Source organism: Polyodon spathula, chromosome 1, assembly GCF_017654505.1.
Source record: "Polyodon spathula isolate WHYD16114869_AA chromosome 1, ASM1765450v1, whole genome shotgun sequence".
Taxonomy (NCBI): Eukaryota; Metazoa; Chordata; class Actinopteri; order Acipenseriformes; family Polyodontidae; genus Polyodon; species Polyodon spathula.
This window is the reverse complement of record NC_054534.1, coordinates 73,086,004-73,113,765: the sequence shown is the minus strand read 5'-3', so window position 1 is coordinate 73,113,765 and position 27,762 is coordinate 73,086,004. Positions and strand designations below refer to the sequence as shown.

The window sequence follows — 27,762 nt, the reverse complement described above, 5'->3', positions numbered from 1 at the left end:
CAAATCAAAATGCTTTCGACTAAGAGAGTACTTAAGTACTTAAAAAAAAAAAAAAGTTTATGAATCTACAAAACACTGTAATCACATTCACAAAAAAACAATTCAATGAATGTAAATATTTAATTACTCCATTAACAAATGGTAATATGGCAAAAAGAGTAACTTTTTCTTCAAGATCATAGCTAATGCAACTGCTAGCGCAATTGTATGCTTAAAAGGGAATGTCTGCTGCTCTTGATTTGCTAGCAGCATTTACCTCCCACTTTTTCTTCATTGGTGCTAACAGAATTGTGCCATGTCAGTTCAAACTCCCTTCAAATCAATAGGAAGAGCATGGGCAGTCCCGCGCAAACATAAAGCACATTCGGGTTTCATCCAAATCTGCCCTAGGTCTTTTTATAAAAAAAGAGCTAAAGTTTGCTGATGCCTTGAACCAGATTTGTAATTGGGTTATATTTTCTTAAAAAGTAAATATTATGCTTTTTTTAGGAAACAGATTTTGAGTGATAAAATATAAAATGTTAAATTAGAAAAACAGTATACTATTGTTTTGATTCGTTTTTTTGGAACCAATTCTGTGCCACCACAGCGCACCACAGGGGGGTTTCTGTTGAATAATTGTGAAAATCTGTGATGAACAAATAATTATTATTATTCGTTTATTTAGCAGATGCCTTTATCCAAGGTGACTTACAGAGACTAGTGAGTGAACTGTGCATCAGCTACAGAGTCACTTACACCAATGTCTCACCCGAAAGACGGAGCACAAGGAGGTTAAGTGACTTGCTCAGGGTCACAGTGAGTCAGTGGCTGAGCTGGGATTTGAACCAGGGACCTCTTTAACCACTGCATCACACAGCTTCCTTCAAATAATCATCTTACAAATATTGGGAGATGGATGGAGTTGGCAGGATCTATTTTTTTTCCTCCCACTAATGTGTGTATCACCTTATGATATGATTGTATATATGTTAAAATATTCCATTTTGGGGCTAGTTGTATTAAAAGATTAATTCTCAAACTGAACGCAGTAGGGATTCAAGGAAATGCATACATATGAATTAGGGAGTGGAAAACAGAAAGTACTGATTAGAGGACAAGCCTCAAAATGGAGCAAGATAACCAGCTGAGTATCACAGGGATCAGTATTGGGCCCTCTGCTCTTCCTAATCTACATTAATGACTTAGAATCTGGTACAGTAAGCAAACTTGTTAAATTTCAGATGGCACAAAAATAGGAGGAGTGGCAAACACCATTGCAGCAGCAAAAGTCATTCAAAATGATGTAGACAGCATTCAGAACTGGGCAGACACATGACAAATGACATTTAATAGAGAAAAATGTAAGGTACTGCACCCAGGCATTAAAAATGTCTATTATAAATACCATAAGGGAGATACTGAAATTGAAGAAGGAATCTATGAAAAAGACCTAGGAGTTTATGTTGACTCAGAAATGTCTTCATTTAGACAATGTGGGGAAGCTATAAAAAACACCAACAAAATGCTCAGATATATAGTGAAAAGTGTTGAATTTATTCAAGGGAAGTAATGTTAAAACTTTACAATGCATTAGTAAGACCTAATCTAGAATATTGTGTTCAGTTCTGGTCACATCGCTACAAAAAGGACATTGCTGCACTAGAAGGGTGCAAAGAAGAGCATGTAAACTTCACAAAATATTCGTCAGAGCTATAAAAAAAGAAATGTTTGTGAATTATACTGCACTTCTTAAACTGCAACAACAGCTTTGCCAGTGTTTTCTCCCTTCAGCAGTCCCATAAAGGCTGCAGGCATATTTTCAAAGCCCTTTGTGATATGCTCTTTGTACTTCAGCTTACCCTGTAAATTAAACAAAAAACAAACATAAATCATTTATTCCATGTGATTGTCCTTGACTCATGACTGTACTTTTGTATTGAAATGCCTTCATTACATTGAGGAGAAGTCATGGCATACACCAATAAGTAAGAGCTTAATTCCATACAGAATATAGTTTTTTCTTTCATGTACATGGTATATCATATTAAGGATGTTTTACAAAGAGACAAAGATGAGAAAAAAAATTACAGCAATTAATTTGAAACATAAAAGGCATTGCTATAGAGAGGTGTGCATTAGTAGACAAAGTAAGAGTGTCACAGGGTTGTAACAAGAGCATGTGGTTGTTAGATACTCGCAGACCTAGTTTTTGAGCTGATGTAAATGGGGAAACTTTTTCTGAGCACCCTTGGTATTATTTTTAAATAACTTTTACAGTGACGTGATAAGCTGTGAACATGACAGCCTAGAAAGGAAGTTCAAGGTCATTCAACATACCATTTAAGTTAAAAAAAAAATAAACCCAGTTAATTTTGTAGTGGTGGTGACTCACTGGGAAAGTTTATGAAAGATAAGAAATTGCTAGCAAGTACACCTTTCAGACAGGTACCCAAATCATATCTAATCAAATATTACATTCAGGTTTACCTCCTTCACCCATGCCATTAGTTGCTTTAGAGTTTCCTCATCCTTGTGTTTCCATCTGCTCACAAGGAATCCCTCCATTCTGAGTTGCTTGAAGATCATAAGGGTCTGAACATAAGGACCTGGACAGAAATGGGAAATAAGAATCATTAATGTCCATTTTTTTAGAGTAAATATTGTACTGTAATGCTATGCTCTTAAGGAGTTGGTTATGTTTTGCATCCCAATACAATTATGATGTGTCAAGACCACGGGCACCAGCAGAATTTTAAAAGTGGGGGGCACAGGCTCCCATCAGTGACTTTTGCTTCCTAGAATACATTTGAAATAATTTGTGGCAAACAGTGCATTTTTAGAAGCATTTTCTATTAAATCTACAGCACGACAAGCACAGGGATTTAATAGCTGAAACCACGAAACAGAAAAGGTGGCTTGAACCAGAGAACATGCTTAATCTAATTGTTTTTTATTGCCTTAATGTCAAACAAGCTGCACACAAAGACACACAAAGCTCCTGTTCACACTGCTGCTGCTCAACAAAATGATGACCACGCTCTACCTTTTTTGTCCCACACACACACATCAGAAATCAACCAATCATATTGAAGTATTTGACAAAATTCCAGTACATTTTATCCTGTGCACAGATGCCATCCCTTGCTTAGAACACCACAATTAATAGTAACGTTCAAACATCAAAACAAAACATAACACACTTAAACGATACCTTTTTGTAAAATGTGACATCCTCTTAACTTTACTGTTTTTAAATTGATGAACTTGTTACTTGTTTCTACTAAAAAATATATAAAACCATTTGCCCACCCACAGCACCGAGATGTCACACATGATTGGAGGAATAAGACTTTTGTCTGTTTATTATTCCATGTCGTAAGTCTAAAATCAATGCGTTATCAGTATAAGAAACATGACATTTTATAACAGACTGTGTTCAGACTTCTTTGAATATATTTAAAATAATTACAATCAGTTATTTATTTCTCAAAGTAAACATTTAAAAACATCCTTACATGTTTTGTAATGTCTTAGTATAGCACGTTCACCCAGTCTATTTCTGGATCCATATAAAGCTTTTTATTATTGTTATTTAACATATAGAATGCAAAATTGTACCCATCTGCTTTGTAGTATCGTTGTACAAGGAGATGCCTCCACACACAGCAATCCTTCCGAACGCTCGCATCTGCTCTAAAGCAACGCTAGAAAATTGTCCTCCAACCTAAGAGCAAGGCATTTGTTACCACATACATCCATATGACACTTTATTCATTAAGAGCTGTTTGACACAGTTAACTCTTTCAAACATGGGAGGCCAGCATACAGGTCTAGGAAAGATAACTGATCAAAATTGCAGAATGCTTTAATAGTACATGCAGGGCTCGTCAGAAAGTCACACCATTAAACATGTTATAAACACCACATAATAGCATTCTATGAGCTCTCTATTTATAATTTTTATTTAGATCACTAAGGTCTAATGTACTTGTATTTACATTTTTGAAGTATGCAATATGAGTGTTTTTCTTTATTACTGCCAAAAAGCATTACTTATTTCTTCCCACTTCTAGTGTAGAAAATAATTTATTGCCTACAACCAGCTGAAGTACAATTAACCCTTTGCAGTCAATTTATTCAGCGCTTGTCAGGCGCGTCAGGTCCAATTTATTTTCACACGTGCTGTTTATTTTACATACACTATTTAAATTCCCCCCCCCCCCCCCCCCCCCCCCCCCCCCACAGTAAAACAGGTTTAAAAGGTAGTGCATGGCAAAAGGACATCAGTACTGCATCTCGCTGTATTTTTCACATACCTCTTTATAGACGTGCATACTGATAAATCCTCTACTGATCACTTGTTTTATCACCAAACTCATCAATAATGTGATCCAAGTCATTATTTTATTACTGTAACATCAAGCTCTGCAAATGTCTGTGATATTCTTTGAGCGCTGGATGCTGAAGCAGCTATCTCCTTTGTTTGTGTCCGTGTCATCTCTGTGGTGCATGGGGCTATCAGATACACCCTTTTATTCGGCTCCTATTGGTCTCACTCAGTCATTGAAAGGTTTTCTCTGCTTTTTCCGGAGAAAAAACGACTAGAGACCTGTGCTTTACATCTTTTTGATTTGATTCGGACTGGAAAGGGAAAATTGTAATGCCTGACCTGGTGCGACACAGGACCGCAAAGGGTTAAGTGAACCTTATTAAAGAGCTGTAGCAAGAAATAATGCAGTTAGAACAGTTGAGTTTACCTACTTCCTATCATGACGACAGCATGTCACTATGGCAACAACCAAGCATGTTTACCATGAGGGCAGCAACTTAAATTAGGAGCACTTTGTTAAATTTCAAATACCTCTTTTTTACATAAACGAAATTTTGCTCTGCTTGCAATATTGTATATTTGCTCCAAATGAGAATTTGACTTACATTATCAAAATAGCAGTCATATCCTTCTGCCGAACACTTCTTCAGTGCTTCTTCCAAAGAGCTGATGGTTTTATAATTGAAGGCCTCATCAAATCCAATTTGTTTTAAATAAGCAACCTTTGCGTCAGATCCAGCACAGCCAACTACTTTTAAGCCCTAAAATAAACAGATTATACAAAATTAACTCTTGTGATGCAATTCTACTGGCACTATATTCCTACAGACGTATGTCAGCAAGAAGATATTTAAAACTGTGCAATCTATTAAAAAATTAAAATAAAACAAAAAAACAAAAAGTACACTTCGCTATGTAGAAGCAATCAATGTAATGAGATTTCGTCATGCTGAGACCATACAAGATATCACCCTGCAATTTGTAACCTTATGCAACTAACACTGCAGTCTCCGAGACATTGGAGGTTATGCATAAAACGTACTATCCGGTTTTCCGAGGTGGTTATTGGAAGCTTTTTTTCTCAATTATAAATTGGGTCTATTGTCATTTTAGTTTCAGCATTGCGACAGTAGTAGTACTTTGTCGACAACCAACAGCTAATTCATGAATAAAATGGTATTGCAAATATATGCTGTAATAACATTCATTTATTTAATTATTTAAACTCTTTCCATTCATCTGCGAACTGTATTTATAGTCTATACTGGGACTGTACTATCTCTATCGTCAGCTCTGCTGATATCAGAAGTAGGCAAAGTTAATTTAAACATGCCAATAAACTACTATCTCCAAAAATAAGAGTATATTTACACCAGATTTATAATGAATCAGACATAAAAATGTGTCACAGTGAATTACCAGGACGACCTGGAAACACTGTCTATTTATATTCATAACCCCCTTTGTGTAGTCTGTTTAACTGACCATGGACAGTGGGTGCCTAATAAAAAGATAAGAAGCACTTACTTTTATTTTAGCAATCTGCCCAACCACTGAACCAACAGCTCCAGCGGCTGCATTGACCAACACAACGTCTCCATCTTTCATCTGGCACACTTCCATGAGGCCGTAGTAAGCCGTTAACCTACCGAAAGAAAAGAAAATATCATTCGACATGGTGTACTACTAGAAAATCATTGTATTACTGTTAGGGTTACTATTACCTACAAGGTATTGAAAAGGCTCACTTTAAAATGCCTCAAAGTGAGTTGCCACCATCAACAGGCAATGGACAACGTTAGTAACATAAGGTCTTAAAATGTGCTGATCATTTGAGTTGGTATACCTGAATAGCATTTAAGATACCGTTTTACCTAAAATATCTTGAATAGGGACAGATACAGTAAAATAAATACTAAAAGAAACAAATTCAATGACACATCACCCTTGGTTTAACTACTGACAAGATCTCAATCCAATTGTGGCCAAATTAGAAAAGTTTGACCCACCTCATTTCAGCAGTATGAGGTAAATGGTGTAGGATCTCCTAGTTTAACACATTCTGTGTAACGGTTGGCTATCTGGGGTGCCAGGCAAATGCATAATCTACCATTTTTAATTGTCACCAAACCGCTACTAGGATATAGTAATTCACTTTTCTATATGCGACACCACTACACCCTATATATGCCCACGGAATAATAACTCTGTAATTATTAAGATATATAAACAGGACAGAGGAGGGAAAAAACAGTTAAAGACGACGCACTAATGAACCACAGTCCTCAAGTTTTATTACACTCAAAGAAACAAGCAGGCCTCTTAGTTACTGACACAGGGATCTAACAAATGAAAATACTAGTCAGTTACCTCAATCTACCAATCACACTAGTAATTAACTAAACTGAGCCCAACAAATTATATTGCACATTATTATATATTGCACCAATTACATATGAATATGTTTTTACACACTTAAGCTCGTTATATTACACATAAGTAGCTAACATATTGCACATAACGTTTCTTAAAACAGTGAGCATGATAGATTAATTAACCATCAATTAAACAAAACAAATCTAATGATTGTCTCAAACCACCAAATTAAAAGCACAAGCAACATTTCAATTTCAAAATCTCTCAAGTGATCAATCATCATGATTTAAGACCACTCATTATGCTATATTGTTTCTAATTGTTGTCTTACCCAACACTATTCTTAACTTGCAATATTCAATAAAACTAAAGTCAATGGCTTACCTATGCTATGCAAATATAAATAATAAAACTATATAGCATAACTACTAAGGTTGCAATGCATTGCAATAAATTAAACAAATTACACTTTCATAACATGTAACCCAGCACAGAATATATTCATTAAATGTTGCGCAAGAGTTCCAGCACGTTTATCCAAAGCAGCAGGAGAGATCTGGGCGTAAAACCGAGTCACAGTAAATTTCCTTTAGCTTTAAAGCAATTAAGCTGGTAGTATGTTTTCCTTTTCCAACATAATCAAATCAGCATGAAAGTTAAGATAGTTCAATGAAAAAACAATTGTCCCGATTAGGAAACACTAATAGTAGAAAAGTTTAGAGCAGTTTAAAGCAGATGTAGATTGCGGCAATCAGAAAACACCGAATCGGCAGTCAAAGTCAAACAGCCGCGTGTGTTTTTCTGATAACAAACAAGCTGAAACTTGGAGCAGCTGATTCAAATTCAGCGCCGTTTTGAGACACGGGCGAGGGGAGGAGCCAACAGCACAGCAGAACAACGCAGTTAAACGAGGCAGTCTTCCCAGCGACAGCGAGTGGGAGAAGTACAGGCGTGAAAAAGTACAGAGCAGTTTCGAAGCACTTTGAAAGCAGGTTGACGGTTGCAGAAGAAACTAAACTTCAAAAAAAAAAAAACCTAAACATGGTCTTCAAGCCAGTAATCTGTGACACCTGCTTGATGTGGGAAATCCGAGAAAACCCAGCGGAGCTAAACCAAGTGTGCGTAAAGTGCCGCGCGATCCAGGATTTGCATAAACTAGTAAGTATGCTAGAAATGGAGCTGGAAGAAGTGAGACAGCAACAGGATCTTGAGGAACTGGCACACCCACAATTCATGGAAGTCTGCATCACCCCTAACAGACTGAAAGCCACCAGGGAGATAGAAGGTCAGAACAGCTGGGTTCAGGTAGGCAGAAGCAGGGAAAAAAAGAAACTTCGTCAAACACAACCACCAGAAATCAAAACAACCAACAGATTTGAGTCACTTCAGAATTTTGATGAGCAGAACCAACAACAAGAGAATGAAAGGAACAACATCCAGGACCCTATTGACAGTGGTGACCAGACAGCAAAAAGAAGGGAGGTCATGATTGTTGGGGACTCCATATTGAGAAACACAGCAAGTTCAATTCGCAGTTTGGACCCCCTTACTACAACAGTGTGCTGCCTTCCGGGAGCCTCGGTCAAGCACATCACTGAGAACGTGGACAGGCTCCTAGAACGAACAGGAGACGACCCGGTAGTAGTCGTCCACATCGGTACAAACAACATTGGAAGAGACAGACCAAAATCCCTGCAAAACAAATTCAGAGAGCTAGGAAGGAAATTAAAAGAGAAAACCAAAACTGTGGTATTTTCTGGTATACTACCCGCACCTTGCAAAGGACCATATGGACAGCTGGAAATAATTAATCAAAACGAATGGCTGAAGACGTGGTGCACACGGGAAGGCTTCACCTATCTTGATCATTGGACCACATTCTACAACGAGGACTATCTGTATAGACGGGATGGACTGCATTTAAATAACAAGGGAACCAGTCTACTTGGAGAAAAGATCCTCGAGCAGGTTCAGAAGCATTTAAACTAGAAAGGAAGGGGGGAGAAATCAACAAAAAAACAGAAGGGAGACCGCATCAAAACAAGAACAACAACTCAGGTAAGACAACCATTAAATGTATTTATCTAAATGCTAGAAGTATCAGAAACAAAAATTCTAGAACTTGAAGCTACTGCACTAACAGGTAACTATGATGTGATAGGTGTTACAGAAACGTGGTTATCTGAGAGTGATGGGGACGAATATAATATTTGTGGGTATACACTGTATAGGAAAGACAGGCAGGACAGAAGAGGAGGAGGGGTAGCGCTATACATAAGAAACAGTCTTGAAGCCCAGGTGTTAAACCTGGACAAAGAAAATAAAACCGAATCAATATGGGTCAGAATAACAGACAAAAATTCAAAAGGCATAATAATAGGAGCATGCTATAGACCGCCAGATTCAGACGGTGAGCACAATAATCTGTTATACAATGACATTAGAAATGTGTGTAGCAAAGGAGAAGCCATACTAATGGGGGATTTCAACTTCCCCCAAATAAAATGGGAAAACCCGGTGGGTAGCACGAAGGATGAAATAGAAATGGTGGAAATGACAAATGACTGCTTCCTAACACAATTTGTGAAGGCACCCACTAGAGGGGAGGCATGCCTTGATTTAGTCTTTTCAAATAACGAAGATAGAATAACTAAAACAGAGGTCAGAGAACCACTGGCAAACTCAGACCACAACATGGTCTCATTTGAAGTGTTTTTTAAATCCCCAAAAGTAATGACTAAAGCTAAGGTTTACAATTTTAGAAAAGCAAACTATGAAGGTATGAAACAGAGACTAACAGAAGTAGATTGGAGTAAAATAGAGAAAACACCCACAGAAGAAGGATGGTTGTTCTTCAAAAATGTAGTACTAGAGGCGCAAAACAATTATATCCCTAAAGTAGACAAATCTAAATGTAAAACTAAATTGCCAAAATGGTTTAACAGATCAATTAAAAAAAAAATATTCAGCGAAAAAAGGCACTTTACAGAGCATTAAAAAAGGACCAAAAAGAAAGTACGCAGAAAGAGTACACAGAACTGCAAACGCAAGTCAAAAAGGAAGTTAGAAAGGCCAAGAGAGAAATAGAAATGAACATTGCTAAGGGAGCTAAAACCAATTCCAAAATGTTTTTCCAATATTACAACAGCAAGAGAACATTCAAAGAGGAGATTAAATGTTTAAGAGATACAAATGGCAAAATCGTAGAGGAAGAAAAAAAAATAGCAAATATGTTAAATGATTACTTTTCACAAGTTTTTACAAAGGAAGATACTGACAACATGCCCCACATGTCATCCAGTTCCTATCCAGTTTTAAATAACTTTAGCATAACTGAGGCAGAAGTGTTAAAGGGACTAGGAGCTCTTAAAATAAACAAATCCCCTGGGCCGGATGAGATCCTCCCAGTAGTACTCAAAGAAATGAAAGAAGTAATTTACAAACCGCTAACCAAGATCATGCAGCAGTCTCTTGACACAGGGGTGGTACCGACAGACTGGAAAACTGCAAACGTAATACCGATCCACAAAAAGGGAAACAAAACTGAACCAGGTAACTACAGACCAGTAAGCCTGACTTCTATTATATGCAAACTTATGGAAATAAATAATAAGATCCAAAATGGAAAATTACCTATATGGTAACAGGGTCCTGGGAGACAGTCAACATGGTTTTAGGAAAGGGAGATCGTGCCTAACTAACTTGCTTGATTTTTTTGAGGATGCAACATCGATAATGGATAATTGCAAAGCATATGACATGGTTTATTTAGATTTCCAGAAAGCTTTTGACAAAGTCCCGCACAAAAGATTAATTCTCAAACTGAACGCAGTTGGGATTCAAGGAAACACATGTACATGGATTAGGGAGTGGTTAACATGTAGAAAACAGAAAGTACTGATTAGAGGAAAAACCTCAGAATGGAGTGTGGTAACCAGCGGTGTACCACAGGGATCAGTATTAGGTCCTCTGCTATTCCTAATCTACATTAATGATTTAGATTCTGGTATAGTAAGCAAACTTGTTAAATTTGCAGACGACACAAAAGTAGGAGGAGTGGCAAACACTGTTGCAGCAGCAAAGGTCATTCAAAATGATCTAGACAAGATTCAGAACTGGGCAGACACATGGCAAATGACATTTAATAGAGAAAAGTGTAAGGTACTGCACGCAGGAAATAAAAATGTACATTATAAATATCATATGGGAGATATTGAAATTGGAGAAGGAATCTATGAAAAAGACCTAGGAGTTTTTGTTGACTCAGAAATGTCTTCATCTAGACAATGTGGGGAAGCTATAAAAAAGGCTAACAAGATGCTCGGATACATTGTGAAAAGTGTTGAATTTAAATCAAGGGAAGTAATGTTAAAACTGTACAATGCACTAGTAAGACCTCATCTTGAATATTGTGTTCAGTTCTGGTCACCTCGCTATAAAAAAGATATTGCTGCTCTAGAAAGAGTGCAAAGAAGAGCGACCAGAATTATTCCGGGCTTAAAAGGCATGTCATATGCAGACAGGCTAAAAGAATTGAATCTGTTCAGTCTTGAACAAAGAAGACTACGTGGCGACCTAATTCAAGCATTCAAAATTCTAAAAGGTATTGACAGTGTCGACCCAAGGGACTTTTTCAGCCTGAAAAAAGAAACAAGGACCAGGGGTCACAAATGGAGTTTAGAAAAAGGGGCATTCAGAACAGAAAATAGGAGACACTTTTTTACACAGAGAATTGTGAGGGTCTGGAATCAACTCCCCAGTAATGTTGTTGAAGCTGACACCCTGGGATCCTTCAAGAAACTGCTTGATGAGATTTTGGGATCAATAAGCTACTAACAACCAAACGAGCAAGATGGGCCGAATGGCCTCCTCTCGTTTGTAAACTTTCTTATGTTCTTATGTTCTTACGTCTCCACAGGTTCCACACGCACTCCAGCCACAGCTCCCACTGCAACACAGCTCACGCGAATAATTAGTTATTTCTTCCTTCACTGTATTCTATAAAACATCCAACAGCTATGCTTGAAAAAATAAACAAAGCACAGCTAAACCTGTTGTCTTCAATAACGTGCCGCCGTATTTTCAAAACTGCTTTCTCAATCTCTCTCTCTTGCTCAGCTCATATCCTCCCGTCATGCAACAGTGCTAGCTTTATATCCCTGTCCTGCAATCCCAACGTCACGTAATTATTATTATTATTTTATTATTTATTTATTTATTTATTTAAAAGAGACAGCAAATAAAATATAGCTAGACAAACCGACACATTTACCTATCGTCACATCTGGCATATCAGTATTTATGAACCAGAGAGAACACTGATTGAGCTGTCTAGAGGATAACTGGCACCACTATAAACTTTATAACATTCATCAACATAATATTTATATTATTATTAATTCAAGAATGTTATACTTGAGGGGAGAGACTGTTGTCTCCTATTACACTTGATGTGTCCTCTTGTTATAGATATTATTTGACATGGACTTATGTCCATGTTTTATGATCCTGCTATTTAATAAAAAATAAAAAAGTCACAATATCTTCCACTCTCTGTTCAACTTTAACTGTGACAAATCTGTCATTCAGCTCTGCGACCATTTATGTTTTTTTTTTGTTTATCCAGACTGTCAGTTTATTTACAATCCTGATTAAATGAATGACCTGTTTGCACCTAGTTACTGAGCGACTACTGAGCGTCTAATACACTGTGCGCTGAGAAACTGACACAGACAACACCAGACTGGATGACAGAGGAAACCATTCTCAGCTGTGTCGCCTTGTCGACCACGAAGCTCCGTCTGCAATTGACACCGACGACACAAATAAAGTATTTATTTTATTGTTGTTATTTACAAAAATGCTGGCTGGTTTGTGGAGTTGGAGGTTACAGCCTGTGAGTGATTAAATGACTGCCTACAATAATTAATGTACTCGCGTACACACATGGTCTTCAGTATTTAAATACAGTATGTTTCACTGTAGCCCTCAAGATGAAATTGTTAGCTAGGTGGCTGCATTTTTTTATTAGCAGTGGGAGAAAACCGCTTCAGCAAGTACAGTAAAGTCTGCCAGAACTGACGGACGCTGAATCTACTTGGTTGGAGACTAATGTGAGCATAAAACAAACAAAAGAAAAACAAGGGAAACGCAGATCTTTTCAAGAAAGCTGGGGGACTTTGTATAAATGGATTTGAATATATGAAAGATCGCCTTCTGGTTTGCTGGAGCTGCCAGTGAATGTTTTACTTTTTAAACGCTGCAATGATAGTTCTGATTGTGATACTTCTAATTGTTTGCCCTTTTGTAAATGATGTCCTTTATCTCTGAACGCTAGATTGAGTATGGCATAATGCAGATTTAATGGGACTAGGTACAAGAATAAAATCTCTTTCTGGAAACACTTTATTATGAATATATTGAGTTATTATGTTTTAAACAACATATAATGATAATGTTCATTGTGGTAATCTTTTATTTATTAGTTTTAAAGATGTTTAGTAAAACATGGCCTATTTTTTAAAATTTTACCTCATTAGTACAACCGGTCCCCTTTGCTAATGACATCTTCAGTTTGTTTTTTCTTTTGTAGTGGAGGGACACAACCCCGGTATACATCTCTACATAGTTTTTTTATTTATTTTTTTTTTAATTTAATTACTTTACTTCAAAGATGCAACATGTTTCAGTAAAATCAAACGTCCAATAAACTTTGCATCCCATGCAGAGGGAGAACACAAACGTTAAACGTCATTAAGTGGGGTTGAAAGAGAAATTTCATTTCCGGGTGACTGTTTTGTAAGCATTGTGAATGCTTATTCACCACTGCTACACCACATTAGAAATGTTATTTTTTTTGCATTTTTTTAGGTAAGACTGTGATCGTGAGAGTATATGTGTACATTTGTTTTAAATACTCGCCCACGGGACTACTGAGACAGACATCAACTAGGCCTCGTCAAATGTAATTTGTCTCGGGCAAGCGTGAGTTTCTAACCCTGCTTATACCTCCCTGGCAGCACCGACACATCTTGCATGTTTATTTTTCTTTTTCTTTTTTTCTTTTAAAACCGAGTGATGCTATAAAATAGATATAAATGTCCCTCTAGTGGCTACAAATATAGCTGAGTAACAGCTTGTTAAACCATGTGCTCATTCCTTGTTCAATACTAGTTATTTTTGATATTGTATTAAATGGAGTCAATCAGTTGCCACATCATTTACTATTGTTTGGTTCTGCTGATAAGATATGTTAACATAATCAAGATGGTAGTGACTGATCTCTGGGTTCAGAGACCAACGTGATCCCTGCTGTAAAAAAGCATAAGGCTCTGCTGAAGCAGGGGGCAGGTATAGAAAGTTATTACTCGACTCAGGCATGGCAACTGACATTGCCCACTAATTTTGTGTGGCAATTTAGTGTACTTTACCCTGGCATTCCAATGGTTCCAAGCCCCAATGACTTGGGGATGTTTTCTGGCCAGTCTGCGAGAAGACGCTGCAGACCCTTTCCATCAGAGATTGAGTGAGTTCTCCAACCTGTACTGGCAACCACATAGCAACCAACAGGGAAACTGGGGTTTTTACTTTCAACAACCCTGGAATAAAAATGTAATGTTACAGTACAATAAGCAATTATTCCTCTCCATTACACTCCACTACACAATATCCATGTTGTTTTTACGCGGTATTTAGGCACATTTTCCCATACAATTTACTACAGTATTATCATGTTTTTTTTTGTTTGTTTTCTATAACGTGTGTTACCTTACCACACATTTCGCTATGCTTTTACTAGAGGAAACCTTTATAAGGGCGCTTACAACAAGTATCAAATGTTACTGTATATTGATAATGAAGCAGTTGCTGGACACAGAAAAATCCTGGGCCAGGCAGTTGTCAAAAATCAAAACTATGAAGATCACAGAATAATAACATTAATATGTGGTACAATACAAGTTTAAAGAAAGTTTTATTTTCACACCTAACTTTCACGTTGAAGCAATTTACGCCCTACAGCTCAAATTGCAATTTTAAATGTAAAACACATATGAGGAATATGTGAAATGTGTAGGAAACAAAATATCTTTTAGAAAACAAAACACTGCTTGTAACTTTTACACTGCTTTACTTTGTATTTTAAAGATTTTAAAATGTTCCATTTGTTTCCCTTGTGCCTTTAGTCATTTCAATTCTAAAATAATGTTGTCTTCATGAGGTTTAGGTTATAGTGTAAAATTCTTTATTTCTCGCTTTGCCCTTAAATCAAAAGGGGTGCAGCCAACACTATACAGTTCCCAAAATGTATTCACTTATGGAAGGAAAATGTGCAAGAGCAACCCTTGTGATTCAACTTCTGAATGAGTGTCTACTGCGATCATTTTTTCCTCATGTTATTCTGCGACTGTGAATATAGCCAAAGTAGAAAAAGAGGTTGAATTCCCCTTTCTATTTAGCAAGTAGTAACAGTAAGAAAGAGTAGCTGGTTATTTGATATCATATCACCCATCATTCAGAATATACTTAAATCTCAAGCTTCATTTAATGAGTAGCTGCAAAGCAATCGACCAAAATAAAAAAGCATAAATAAACATTTTCCATATATATAGTGTTAGCTGTACCCATACTGATCTACTACTCCAAAGAAAGGGTTCCATGTTTACTTAGCAACTTGAGCTCCAATCATCACGTCGCCTTCCTTCATATATATTGTGCTGTACAGCCTGAAAAACAAAACATCCAATTTGATTATTTTCCAAAGAAAGCAATTTATTGCCATAAAGCTCAGCATGGGACACTTCTGAACTCCAACATTGAGTAGCCACATGTACAGGTAGCTACATGTACTATTTTGCCACACTTACATCTGCATTTCGATCTAACTGCTTTTCCAATTGGGATAAAGCTTTGTTTACGAATCTATCTGTCGCTGTTCGGGGCGGGCGGTATGTTAATAACATACTCCTTAAGTTTACATCTGTTATCCCACTCCAGATGTCATGTTAATGCATTAAAAAAAAAAAATTATCTCATTGTGTACAAATACAAAATTCGTAAGTCACCAGTGTAACAGTATTTATATGTAAAATGTAAGTTTAATGTAAAGATGTTTGGATGGGTGTCTCCATATATCACCAGATCCTAAATGCTAAAGAAAGTTTAATCAGAATTTCATATAAATTATGTAAAAATATAGGTTAACTTGCAAGGAGTTATTAATATCATGCTGGACAGGACACATCAACCATCACTGAATGAACAGGGGAACGTTACTTACCATAACCCTGGTTCCCTGAAAGAGAAGACGACCACCAACCCCATACTTATGGGATATGCCTGCCTATTGGTAGGTATTTAATGAGCTCCTTATGTCAGAGCTGCCAATAGGCCCCTTCCTGGGGTGACATCCTTGGTCGGGGAGAATGACCCTCCTTAGAGGGCGTAATTGCTGAGCACCCTTAAGTAACCGGGCTGCCAAGAAATACAGAATCATCGGGGCCAAGGCACGCAGAAATGGCCGCTTATCAAGTGACTACCCATCAATAGGCAGGCATATCTAATAAGTATGGTTGGTGCTTGTCTTTGAATTGAAAGGGAAGCACTTTTAACTCCTATATGTTTCTTTCAAGATTCTTACCTCATGTATGGATCCACACTGAGAAAAACAGCCTCAAACAGGACCTCTGCAAAATTATAAAAAGATTCAACATGTTATATTTTAAACATATTCACAGATGTACTACCCTTCAACAGGTAACGGGACAGGTTTTTGAAACAGGGTATTCGATTACTGGTTTCTGAGATATACTCTTATTACCCAAACAAAAAGACCAACCTCAGTCGACACTAGTTATTTTTCAGTAACCAAATTAATAAATTGTATGCTAACAAAGCCTAAATTCACATGAAGCAAACCAGCAAGAAGGCACACAGTCAGAGATGATCAGGATTCAGTACCTCCATCTTTTGTTTCTGGAAGTTGTTCTTCTTTCATTTCGAAATCGCTGAATTTAGGGAAACCATCAAAGTGCTTGCGCAAGGTCCAGGTCTTTGCATTCACCATATTTGCAATTGTGTGTTATACCTGAAAAAAACAATTAACATGGAATACCCAACTGCTTTTTTGAATGATGTCAATTTGAGTAACGGCAATGATTAAAAATTAAGTACATAAAGAAATGTATTTTCTGAACTGGTGTGTATATATCTTTGTCTTATTTAAACTGTTCTATATATAAAAAAAGTGCTGGTTTCTCAGCTATTTTCTGAGCATTTTTAAAAACAAAATAAATAAGGATTCCATGTGTGTTTCCTGGCAGGGCACTGTGCACTTTTGATAAAAAGACTTCATAAAGACTTCGACTAACATCCTAGCATATCAACCTGTCGCTGAATGACTTGTTGCTGAATGAACTCAGAGCGGAAGCTGCACTTAACTGAAAATCAATACTTAAAAAAAGGTAAGAACTATCTTGATTGCTAGTAAAAAGAGGCATGCAACTTCAGGGACAGTTTTGGTAGAGAGAAAATTGCACAAAAGGCACACAAAAGAAAGTCTCATATGCATGTAATACAATGAGGGCTCATCCTCCACCGTTATTTTAGTAATGCCTACAGAATGTATTTTTTGTAATATGGTATTTTGGTATTTAACAATAATGGTTCAGGCAGTATTGTTAAATTCGAGTTGGAAAGAAAACAGTAAAAGGAAAAGACATAGGGACAGATGACACAGTTAGTTTGTTGATAGAGCAAGTACAGTTTTTCGACCATACATAGTATAAAGACATGCTTTAAAATCATGCGTAGCGTAAGAAATACAGACACACAAGATATAGGAGAGTTATAACTGCATAAGACTTTAAGAAGATATAAGTCATAGTTAAACTGAAGACCGTGATTGTTCAAGCTCTGTCAAGTTGGATGGGGATCATTGGTGGACAGAAATCTTCAAGTCTTGCCACAGATTCTCAATCGGATTCAAGTGCTTGGGGTCATTGCCCTGTTGAAAGGTGAATCTCCATCCCAGTCTTAGATCTTGTGCAGACTGAAGCAGGTTTTCCTCAAGGATTTGCCTGTATTTAGCTCCATCCATTTTGCCCTCTACAACGACAAGCTTCCCAGTCCCTGCCGATGAAAAGCATACCCATAGCAGGTTGCTGCCACCACCATGCTTCACAGTAGGGATGGTGTTACCTGGGTGATATGCTGTGTTGGGCTTGCACCAGACAACGCTTTGCATTTAGCCAAACAGTTCCATTTTGTTTCATCGGACCACAGAATCTTTTGCCACATCTTTTCAGGGTATCCCACATTCCTTTTTGCAAATTCCAAGCAGGATTTTACATGGACTTTTTCAGAAATGGTTTCCTTCTTGCCAGTCTTCCATACAGACCAGATTTGTGGAGTACCTCATCTATTGATGACACATGGACAGTTTCTCCCATCTCAGCCATGGAACGCTGTAGGTCTTTCAGAGTTGTTATTGGCCTCTTGGTGGCTTCTCTGACCAATGACCACCTTACCTGGCTGCTCAGTTTGGGAGGACGGCCTGCTCAAGCAGATTCTGGGTGGTGCCGTATACCTTCCTGTGGCTCATTGTAAGCCTTGCACAATGAAATATGTAGTTTATTGTATGTTTTTGTGTTAATTGTTAATATTGATTTAATTGTTTAGCTGCTGTGGCGCTCCGCTGGGGACGATTACCCGTCTGCGTGGAGCAGCAGCTGAAAGCAATCAGCTGTTCCAGCAGGCAGGTGGGCGTGTCTCAGCAGAGCGTCAGTATAAAAGCATGGCGATCGCTGTGATCGGGGCTGCTGCAAGGCCTGTCGTTTTCACAGCACCTTTTGAGTTATAGTTTGGGGTATTGTGTTTTATTTTGCACTTTTTGACCAGTTTGCTGTATTTATCCTCTGTGCGTTACCATCGCTGGTAACGTCACATGACCGCCTTTATTTTACTTTCGGTTTCTGTTTTTGTTAATAAATCCTGCACGCCTGTGCCGGCGTTTCAACACCACCTATGTCTCTCTGTATGCTTGAACAGCGGCTACCCACATGCGTGACTCGAGGAAGACCCTGTCACATATGGTGTCGGGTGGATTCCGCTGCATCCTGCCGAAGCAAGGCTAGATGGATAGAGAGAGACAGGGGGGGGGAAACCCCTGAAATTTTTTTGGGGGTACAAGGGCAAACCGCAGGTAACCCTGAGGGGCTGCTGAAGGAGAGGGATGGAGCCGCTGTCCTTAAAGGCACTGCGAAGGAGCCGAGACATCCCGCCCGAACGCCAGAGAGGCCAAGGAGGGTCCGTTCACGAGAGCTGCAGAAGGAGGAGTTCCGGTCCTGGAAGCTGGCGAGGGAGGAGAAAATGTCCAAGGGGGGGGGTGGTGAATACTTACTATAGGTACTGTATTTCAAGCTTGTCTTCATGTGTTACAAGTATTGCTTGTACCACAATCTCCAATTCCATATTGATAAATTTCAGTTTTCGCTTCAGAGCATCCTCAACACCGTGGCTAGTACCAGGCTGAGGTATTTGTGTACCATTCATTTTCTTTTGGAATGTGTAGCCTACACCTCCAGGGTTGACCCAAACATGCTATTTATTGCGAGAGGTGTGTAATTCTCCACCGCTAATTGCGGTGAGGTGTATTTAAATTGGTTGATTGCAGAATTGCCTGCTTTACCTAATTAGTCTTATAAAATAGGTCGTTACTTTGAAGATGATCGCAACCGTACTGAACACGCACATTACGTGGCTTTTTGTGGTCGGTTTTTCCCCTTTATAAATTTGGACTAAGTGCGTTTTTTTTTTCTAAAATGTTTTTTGTTAAAAAGACAAAAAAAACAAACCAAAAAAAACATAGAAAGCTGGGTCTGGGGAGACTGCCACAATGAGCTGGAGGACCTCCTCGGTGGCCTATCTGCAGAGTGGCTATCTGCCCTTTCCAAGAAGAGGATGAGAAACCGGCCCAGGAGAGGAAGGTTAGGAGAACAAGGCTAGAGCAGCAGCAACAACAGCAATCACAGCAACAGCAGGAGAAGGTTGGGTATGACGGCTGGGAGACCTTTTTAAGGAACCTCGCTGCATAATTGTGCCCCGGCTGTGGGGCATATGGGCACACACTGGTCATATGCCCCACGCAGTACGAAGAGGAGGAATTAGCGCCCAAGCAGGAGGAGACCGAGCAACCAGCACCCAGATGGGGGGGAGCATAAGCGTTCAGCGCTCAGATGGGGGGGGGGGGGGGGGGGGGGGGGGGGGGGGGACGGGGGTAGCATGAGCGTCCACAGCCCAAGAGGGAGCAGTTCCCTCCTCCACCAACAGAGGAAGATTACCTGTGGCTCCCACCTCCGCCACCATGGGAGGACTACCTACCGTTACCGCTACCGCCTCCACCATCATGGGAGGACTGCCTACAGCTCCCACTTCCACCACCATGGGGAGAAGTGGAGCTTCCACTGCCGCCTTATTGGCTGGGGGCTCCCCTCCTACTACCAACTAAGACCCTGGCACCAGGCCTGTTCCTGATTCCTTCAGCTGCCACCTTACTGGCCGGGGCCTCCTCTCCTACCATCACCTACCAAGGGTCCAGAGTTGTCGCTGTCGGAGAGCCCACAGTTGTCGTTATCGGAGGGTCCAGAGCTACTGCTGTCTCTCCTTTTTATATTACAGGATGACCCAGAGCTGTCTTGCCTGGGGGTCTGGAACCACCGTGGCTAAGGGGTCTAGAGCCGTCGCCTCCCGTGGCTCCGCTCCAGTCGTTGCCTCCTGAAGGAAAGCTCCTACCTTGTCTGTACCTCCCAGGGCTACTGAGTTTGCTTGGCCTGTGGTCGCTGGCACTGCTTGGCCTGGAGTTGTCAGAACTGCTTCACCCGGGGTCTCCAGAACTGCTTCACCTGGGGTCGCCGGTGCTGCTTCGCCAGGGGTCGACGGTGCTGCTTCGCCAGGGGTTGTTGGTGCTGCTTCGCCAGGGGTCGCCGGCGCTGCTTCACCAGGGGTCGTCAGAACTGCTTCACCCGGGGTCGCCAGTGCTGCTTCGCCAGGGGTCGCCAGTGCTGCTTCGCCAGGGGTCGTCAGAACTGCTTCACCTGGGGTCGCCGGCACTGCTTCGCCAGGGGTCGCCGGCACTGCTTCGCCAGGGGTCGTCAGAACTGCTTCACCTGGGGTCGCCCGCGCTGCTTCGCCAGGGGTCGTCAGAACTGCTTCACCAGGGGTGGCCGGCACTGCTTGGCCTTGGCCCGCGGTCACCAGAACTGCGTCACCTGCAGTTATATATGCAGTTGCTAGTATTTGTAATTAATTTAGAACAATTTGTGATTTTATTTTTCACTTTGACATTATGGACTTTGTTTGTGTTGATCAGTGGCAAAAACTCCTAATTAAATCCATTCTGATTCCATGTTGTAACAAAATAAAATGTGGAAAAGTCCAAGGGGGGGTGAACTTTTGAGAGCCACTGTATATGGTTTTTTTTTTTTTTTTTTTTAATACCTTGATTCTATTTTTTTTAAACATTTGAGATGGAATTTTAGCAGGGTGCAAATATATACTGTTTCTTAATTAAACTAGCAACATATGTATGTAGTAAAAATATAATTTCTCAATAAAGGGTAACTGAAGTCATGAACAACAATCTTGTGAAGCTGGAGAACCTAGACGATAAGGAGCTAAAAATACAGACCCCCTACGTGAGTGTCAAGCCATTAGAATCTGTATGTTACCACGCTACAACCTGGCAATTATTGTAAACATTGTCAAAAGTAGTGACATGAGCTGAGTGCCTGCTGCCCCACACCATCAAAAAGAAAACAAGCAAAATAATGTAGCCCCTGCTGGCTGCAACATTATAGAATTTCTCTAATGTTTGCTTACAGCAAGAGACAACGCCCATCTGAAGGTGTCCAGTCAGTCTGTGGAGACAACTAACAACCCAGAGAACAAGTGTCTGATGGGCATGTCATCCAATCAGGAAGAGGTGGTGTCACATGGACTGAAAGTAGACACTTGCCACGTAACCCTAAGATACAAAAAAATATTCATAATCAACTGAATACTCATTTGATTTGAACATTAAGCAACAACAAACAAACAATGTAGCCAGGTAATTGGATAGTTCATGGTGACATAATGTTGCAGACATTAGAAACCATATGTTTTCACAGTTTATATTAATATAATATGCACTTGAAAGTTCTGCAATATTTAACTTGTAATCCATAAATAAATCTTATGATTCCACACAGGTGACTTGTCAGACGGATGACACTGTGCTGATGGGGGTTCAGCGGGGACAGCCAGCACCACCGTTACTGATGAGGAACCTTAGAAGCATCCAGAACATTGTAACATTGCAACCCACATGGCTGGTTGATGAGGTGATGGATCGGGCTCTACTGCATAGACATTATCCACAGGTGGGAAGTTTGTATGCTGTCAACAGCCTGACACAGCGGACTTCCTTCAGCTCATCGGCTCAGGGATTTGTACAGATTCTTAATGTGTCTGGCAATTACTGGGCCACAATAAGTAACATAGGCTGCCAGGAAGGTACTTTAAATGTATTTGACTCTTTGGGAATTTATAATAACTGTGATTTCCGTTTCCAGGTCGTATCACTGCTGCAGTACAGTGGAAAGACAGTTCGGATCGTATGGCCACATGTACAGCAGCAGCAGGGATGTAGTGACTGTGGACTGTTTACCACTGCAAACAGCCTCACATTCTGCATGGGTGGAGATCCAGGTAAGTTATGTTATGATCAAAAGCAAATGCAAGATCAGCTTTTTTTCTTGTTTTGTAGATGGACCTCTTACTTCTTTCCCAGGATTGGACTGGAGCTGATGGTGAAATGCAGGAGGTGTGGCCAGTGCGAAGATCTACGACCATATGACCTCACAAGCATGGAGACGTATACATGCTCCATTTTCAGCGTTAAACATGGATAAGTATGCTAAGTGAAAGTGTAACAGATTTATTGTTTTGTTTTTTTACTGTATATGTTTATTATTTTTATTTTATTTTATACTAAGCATTCTAGCTTAGTACATTATACCAACACTAAAATTTGGTAAGGCCTATCAAGCAACACTAATTTACAGCTATTTACATATGTACAGTAGGGCACTGGTAATAGGGCTCATTATCTTCAGTGTTTATATTTGATACGAGCACAAATTACTAATTTTCGAGATTTTTTTTTTTTTTTTCAGCAGACCTTGATTCTGTATTAAGACCTGTTGATTTGGAGAAACATTGAAGATGCTTCGGCACTTAATTTTTTCTAATCTTTCATTTTTAATTGAGTCTGACTTGAGTCTGAATTGAATTGGACGCCAGTTATAACTCCCACCTTGTTTAATGTAGTTATTGTGAACCAGAAATACCTGTTGGGGTGGTACAGTAGATTCTGAATGAACAACACATTCTACACGTACATGTTTCAGACAGTATATGTAATACTTCAATTTGAAATTTGATTTCCACTCCTATTAATTGATAGTAAGTAGACAATTACATACTATTAAAAAGTTAAGAGTATGAAATGCCCATATGATTTACCTATAATACATATCACTGTAAATTAGTCATGTCATTTGTAGACAGGCAGCCTTTTAAAAGTCTTTCTTTTTTATGGGAAGGCATTTTAAAGTTCTGTTAAACCTACTAACACCCCACTCAAAGGTCTTTACCAAAACTGACCTACAAGTGTCACTCCCCCACCCCCCCCACCCCCCCCACCCCCCACTGCTTACACACGAAGGACCTGGATAGCCCCTTTACAATTGAAATATTGCATCACAAATGAAAGATGATAAGAACTTGTTTTATTGTCAATATTTGTGGATCACAAACATATTGGCACCTTTTCAATTAAAATCTGTGTACTTTAAGGTTAGTCTTAATTGAGCTAGTTAAAAGACTTCATCAATTAGAAACCACTACTTATCAATTTAGCAATATTATAAAAACCATTAGCTGTAAAACACGCACACCAACTAAAGCAAAACAGTTTGTGCACTTAGCACAGCATGGTCAAAACAAAGGAGCAGGATCTGGATTTAAGAAAACTACTTGTTACAGGAACTACTACAGCAGAGGGAATCGATAAAGAGTGTTGTGGGTGAAAAAAAAATGTAATGCGAAAATCCACAATAATCTAGAAGTAGCTGAAGACTAATTCAACTGAAACCATGGAAAGAAGTGGATGTCCCGGGAAAATTACAACTACAGCATGTAGAATTGTTCCAGCAGCTCGCAACAATCCACCATAAACAGCCAAGGACTGAAAGAAACATCTGGCATAGAAGTGCAACTCTACAGAGTCATCTAAACAAAAAAGGCTTACATGCGATCTTAATGTTAACCACATTTAACAACAATTAAAAAAAAAAAAGAAAAAAAAAAGTCTGGAATAATCTGTTTAGTTAAGGGTGTCAAATAATTTTGTCTGCAATGTATGTGTAACCATGACAACTCCCTGACTATAATCCATATATAAACATAGCAAGACTACAAACATAAACATGACTACTCCCAAATATGTGTAAAAATTTGAAAGGTTTGCGTTCCAGCTGTGAATTTAAGCTGTTCTACTTTGTCTTTCTTTTCAAAAGAAAGGTATTCATGACTGAACTTAAACCAGCCATATACTATTAAATACAATTCCACTATTAGTTAGGAATCAATTCGATATATAGCTTAGATATATATCTATATATATATATATATATATTATATTATATATATATATATAATATATATATAGGTCTGTATTTTTTTGTTCACATAAAAAGTAAAAAAAACTACTTTTTTCTTTTTTTCTGTCATTGTACACAGTAGAAACTTTATGTTATTTAAAAAAAAACAAACAAACAAACAAACACACAAAAAAAAAAAAAAAAAAAAAAAAAAACAACTATAAACGTTGCATTATTGTCTACTGTAAAAGCAAGAACATACGTTGTGACAACCAACCCTTGTATGGGGCAGGTTGTCACAGGTGACCGTCTAAATATCATATTTGGAATAAAGTTATGCTGAAATAATAAAAAAAAACATCAATGTGTGTGTGTGGGGCAGGTTGTCACAGGTGACCGTCTAAATATCATATTTGGAATAAAGTTATGCTGAAATAATAAAAAAAACATCAATGTGTAGGTGAATAGTTATTCTTCAATATAACGAGGAACTGAACCTGGCACCATGACACCAGATTGAGAAAAACAATAGAGAGTAAAAAGTGTGACAACCAGCCCCGGTCTCCCCTATATATTACAACTTGTGGTAAATATGATACAAAAAACACGGATAAATATAAAAACATATATAATAACAATACGAATAAATGCCCATAAAAAAGCAAACGTAACTTTGTGTAAGTATTACGCCATAAAATTTGCTATGGCAGCGGCACAGAAAACACTAGTTCAGAACCAACACTTTCCTTTCCTGGAGCTTTTGTTTAATAATGCAGCCATCTTAGAATGTACACACTCATCAGAAATGTACAATACATATACTCGTTTAAGCTTTATATTTTGAGTTAAACTTTTGTTAGGTTTGTATGTGTAACTTTACTGCTTAGGTTTTTAACAAGTATATAAGGCTTACCCAATGACTAATTCAACTGTTCCTGGTGACGCCTATGGAATGTGTTGACTTCAAACTAGTTCCTCTTTTCTCCTGCAAAAGCAGCGTATTGGCCAATTTATTTTTGCGCTGGTAAAGTCAGCAGCCAGCTCTAAAGACGGATTTGCTTACTTAACTCGTATTGGCCGATCTACTAATACACTTTAACCTATCTGAAACACGCTGGAGACTACTGGCTACTTGCTGCCTACGCACTTTTTAAACTGCAGCGAGAATTAAAAGAATAGATATATATATATATATATATATATATATATATATATATATATATATATATATATATATATATATATATATATATATATATATATGTGTGTGTGTGTGTTTTTAATACCTTGATTCTCGTCGTTATTCGAAAACACAGTCACACAGAGACATCAAATAAATCCACAAATTAAGACGACACCGGAACTGTGTTGCTAGACAATAATCTTAACGTTTCTCTAGCTGTGCCGACAGCTTCTAAAGAGCAACACTGAAGCTTTTAACAAGAAAAGTAAAATGATCGCAGAGAAGCCGAGTTTATGTGTGGAATCGAATGTTGCTCTTGTAACATCTTGTAACACTATAGAGCTGTTGAAACATTTGTTACCATTTCATGTAATTTGTGTAGAAGCAGTAAATAACTGTATAATAATAATAATAATAATAATAATAATAATAATAATAATAATAATAATAGATCCAAAGGCTATAAGGCTAATCAAATACTTTGTAGACAGCTGTTTAATATTCTTTAGCAATATATTCTTTATTTTTTGTTTGTTTTACAAAACAAACATTTAATTTATTTTGAAGTAAATTAAACGATTTTTGTGGGATTCCACTCACTACCCAACATTCAGATAACAAGCTCATTGGTAGTAGTCGTCGTAGTAGTGTAGTAGTATTGTTGTTGCAAAGTTTAAATAACCAGTAGAGTATAACATATATAACCTGCTTGAATATTCGACATAGTTGTTGAATTGGATTCATTTATCCATAGAAATACTTCATATCAAACCCCCCTCCGACTTTGGCACACCCACTTACAGAAAGGCTCCGGAGCCGTTGTGACACAGTGAATTGTGAATAATTGAATTGCAAGTACACATACACAGCAAACCCACCCGCTCTTCCTCTTTTGATAGACTTCAACAAGAAATGGAAATCCACGCCTTCACGATGACAGTATATAATAAGTGGTAACACGTGGCAATTCATTGGCAGGTTAAGCTATTTCTTAACATGCTCGTTGCACCGCATTTAGGAACAATGGATCATCAGCTTCCACGTTTGTGTTTTAGACGTATTGAATTCGCAATAAAAGTATGACGTGTCCATAGGGTTGTTATATGGGAAGGAATAGTGACTGCCATAGTTTTTAATGATCTAAAACAGTGGTCCTCAAAGTAATTTGGGCACAGGCAAGCATAGTGGACCACCACCACAAAGTGGTTTACATAGGTAGGCTGTGAACTGGGCATTATATGCAGAGTCACTTACAATAGGACATTGATTTAACATTTAATCCACATATGGAGCACAAGGAGGGTAAGTGACTTGTTGAGGGTCACACAGTGAGTCAGTCAATGGCAGAAGTGGGATTTGAACCGGTGACCTCCTGATTACAGCCCTGGCCTTTAACCACTGGACCTCATTGTCTCCAACATATTGGACTTTCACTTTAAACTGTCAGGAACCTTTGTTATATATGTTGTCATAGTTTATAACCCAATGTTTTTATATTCTTTATACATTTTCTCGTCTGTAATAGTCTCTGAAGTATTTTTATTCCAGATAACTTAATAATATGAAAGAAAACATTTTAAATTTTATACAACAATCATGCTTCCAGGACATATAAACTATGATTTTTTTACAGGGGGAATGCAAATAGTGTAAAACAGGTGAGAATTGCTTGGAGTGTAAGGGTTAGAGAATTATTTTCTATTTCTACTTATTACAGCACAAATTGCTTCTGAAAGGATTCCTCAGTCTGATAGTGGGGAAGCATATTAGTGTTACATTGTTGTTATATTCACACAATATAATAGCCCAGGACAGATTGGAAACTACACCTCAAGCTCAAGGAGGATGCGTCTATTATTATTGTCCTATAACAGTTATATATATACTTATATATATATATATATATATATATAATATATTAAGATATATATATATATATATATATATATATATATATATATATATATATCTAATAACACCCAGGACACAATGACTCACGACACTGCATGCAGATGTATTTAATTTTCCATGGCACCTGCTAGCATTTTTTTGCATCAGTTAGCTTTGGCCAGTGATTGCCCACACTGAACCTGATGTCAGGAGGTGCCCTGGACACTGTCACTTTCACTACTGCTACTCGGGCTCCCGGCTCCCTCTCCCTGCGTGTCTGTCTGCCATTCACCATCATCACT

At 38.4% G+C, this 27,762-nt stretch overlaps 1 protein-coding gene across 4 annotated transcripts; it reads right to left on the bottom strand.

Moving 5' to 3' along the window:
* Window positions 1-1,588: 1,588 nt before the first annotated feature.
* LOC121322108 (prostaglandin reductase 1-like) lies at window positions 1,589-25,450 on the bottom strand. Of its 4 annotated transcripts, XM_041261638.1 has the most exons (11): window positions 25,301-25,450; window positions 21,563-21,707; window positions 16,646-16,772; window positions 16,326-16,371; window positions 15,352-15,411; window positions 14,119-14,286; window positions 5,840-5,957; window positions 4,918-5,073; window positions 3,601-3,706; window positions 2,470-2,588; window positions 1,589-1,842 (listed from the first exon to the last, which is right to left on the bottom strand). In XM_041261638.1, the coding sequence occupies exons 3-11, from the start codon at window positions 16,749-16,751 to the stop codon at window positions 1,732-1,734; spliced, it is 990 nt and encodes a 329-aa protein (XP_041117572.1). In that variant the 5' UTR covers window positions 16,752-16,772; window positions 21,563-21,707; window positions 25,301-25,450; the 3' UTR covers window positions 1,589-1,731. The 4 variants fall into 4 exon arrangements, with proteins under 4 accessions (XP_041117572.1, XP_041117578.1, XP_041117597.1 ...); XM_041261644.1 differs by lacking the exon at window positions 21,563-21,707; XM_041261663.1 differs by lacking the exons at window positions 21,563-21,707; window positions 25,301-25,450 and adding an exon at window positions 20,477-20,798.
* Between the last annotated feature and the right edge of the window lie 2,312 nt (window positions 25,451-27,762).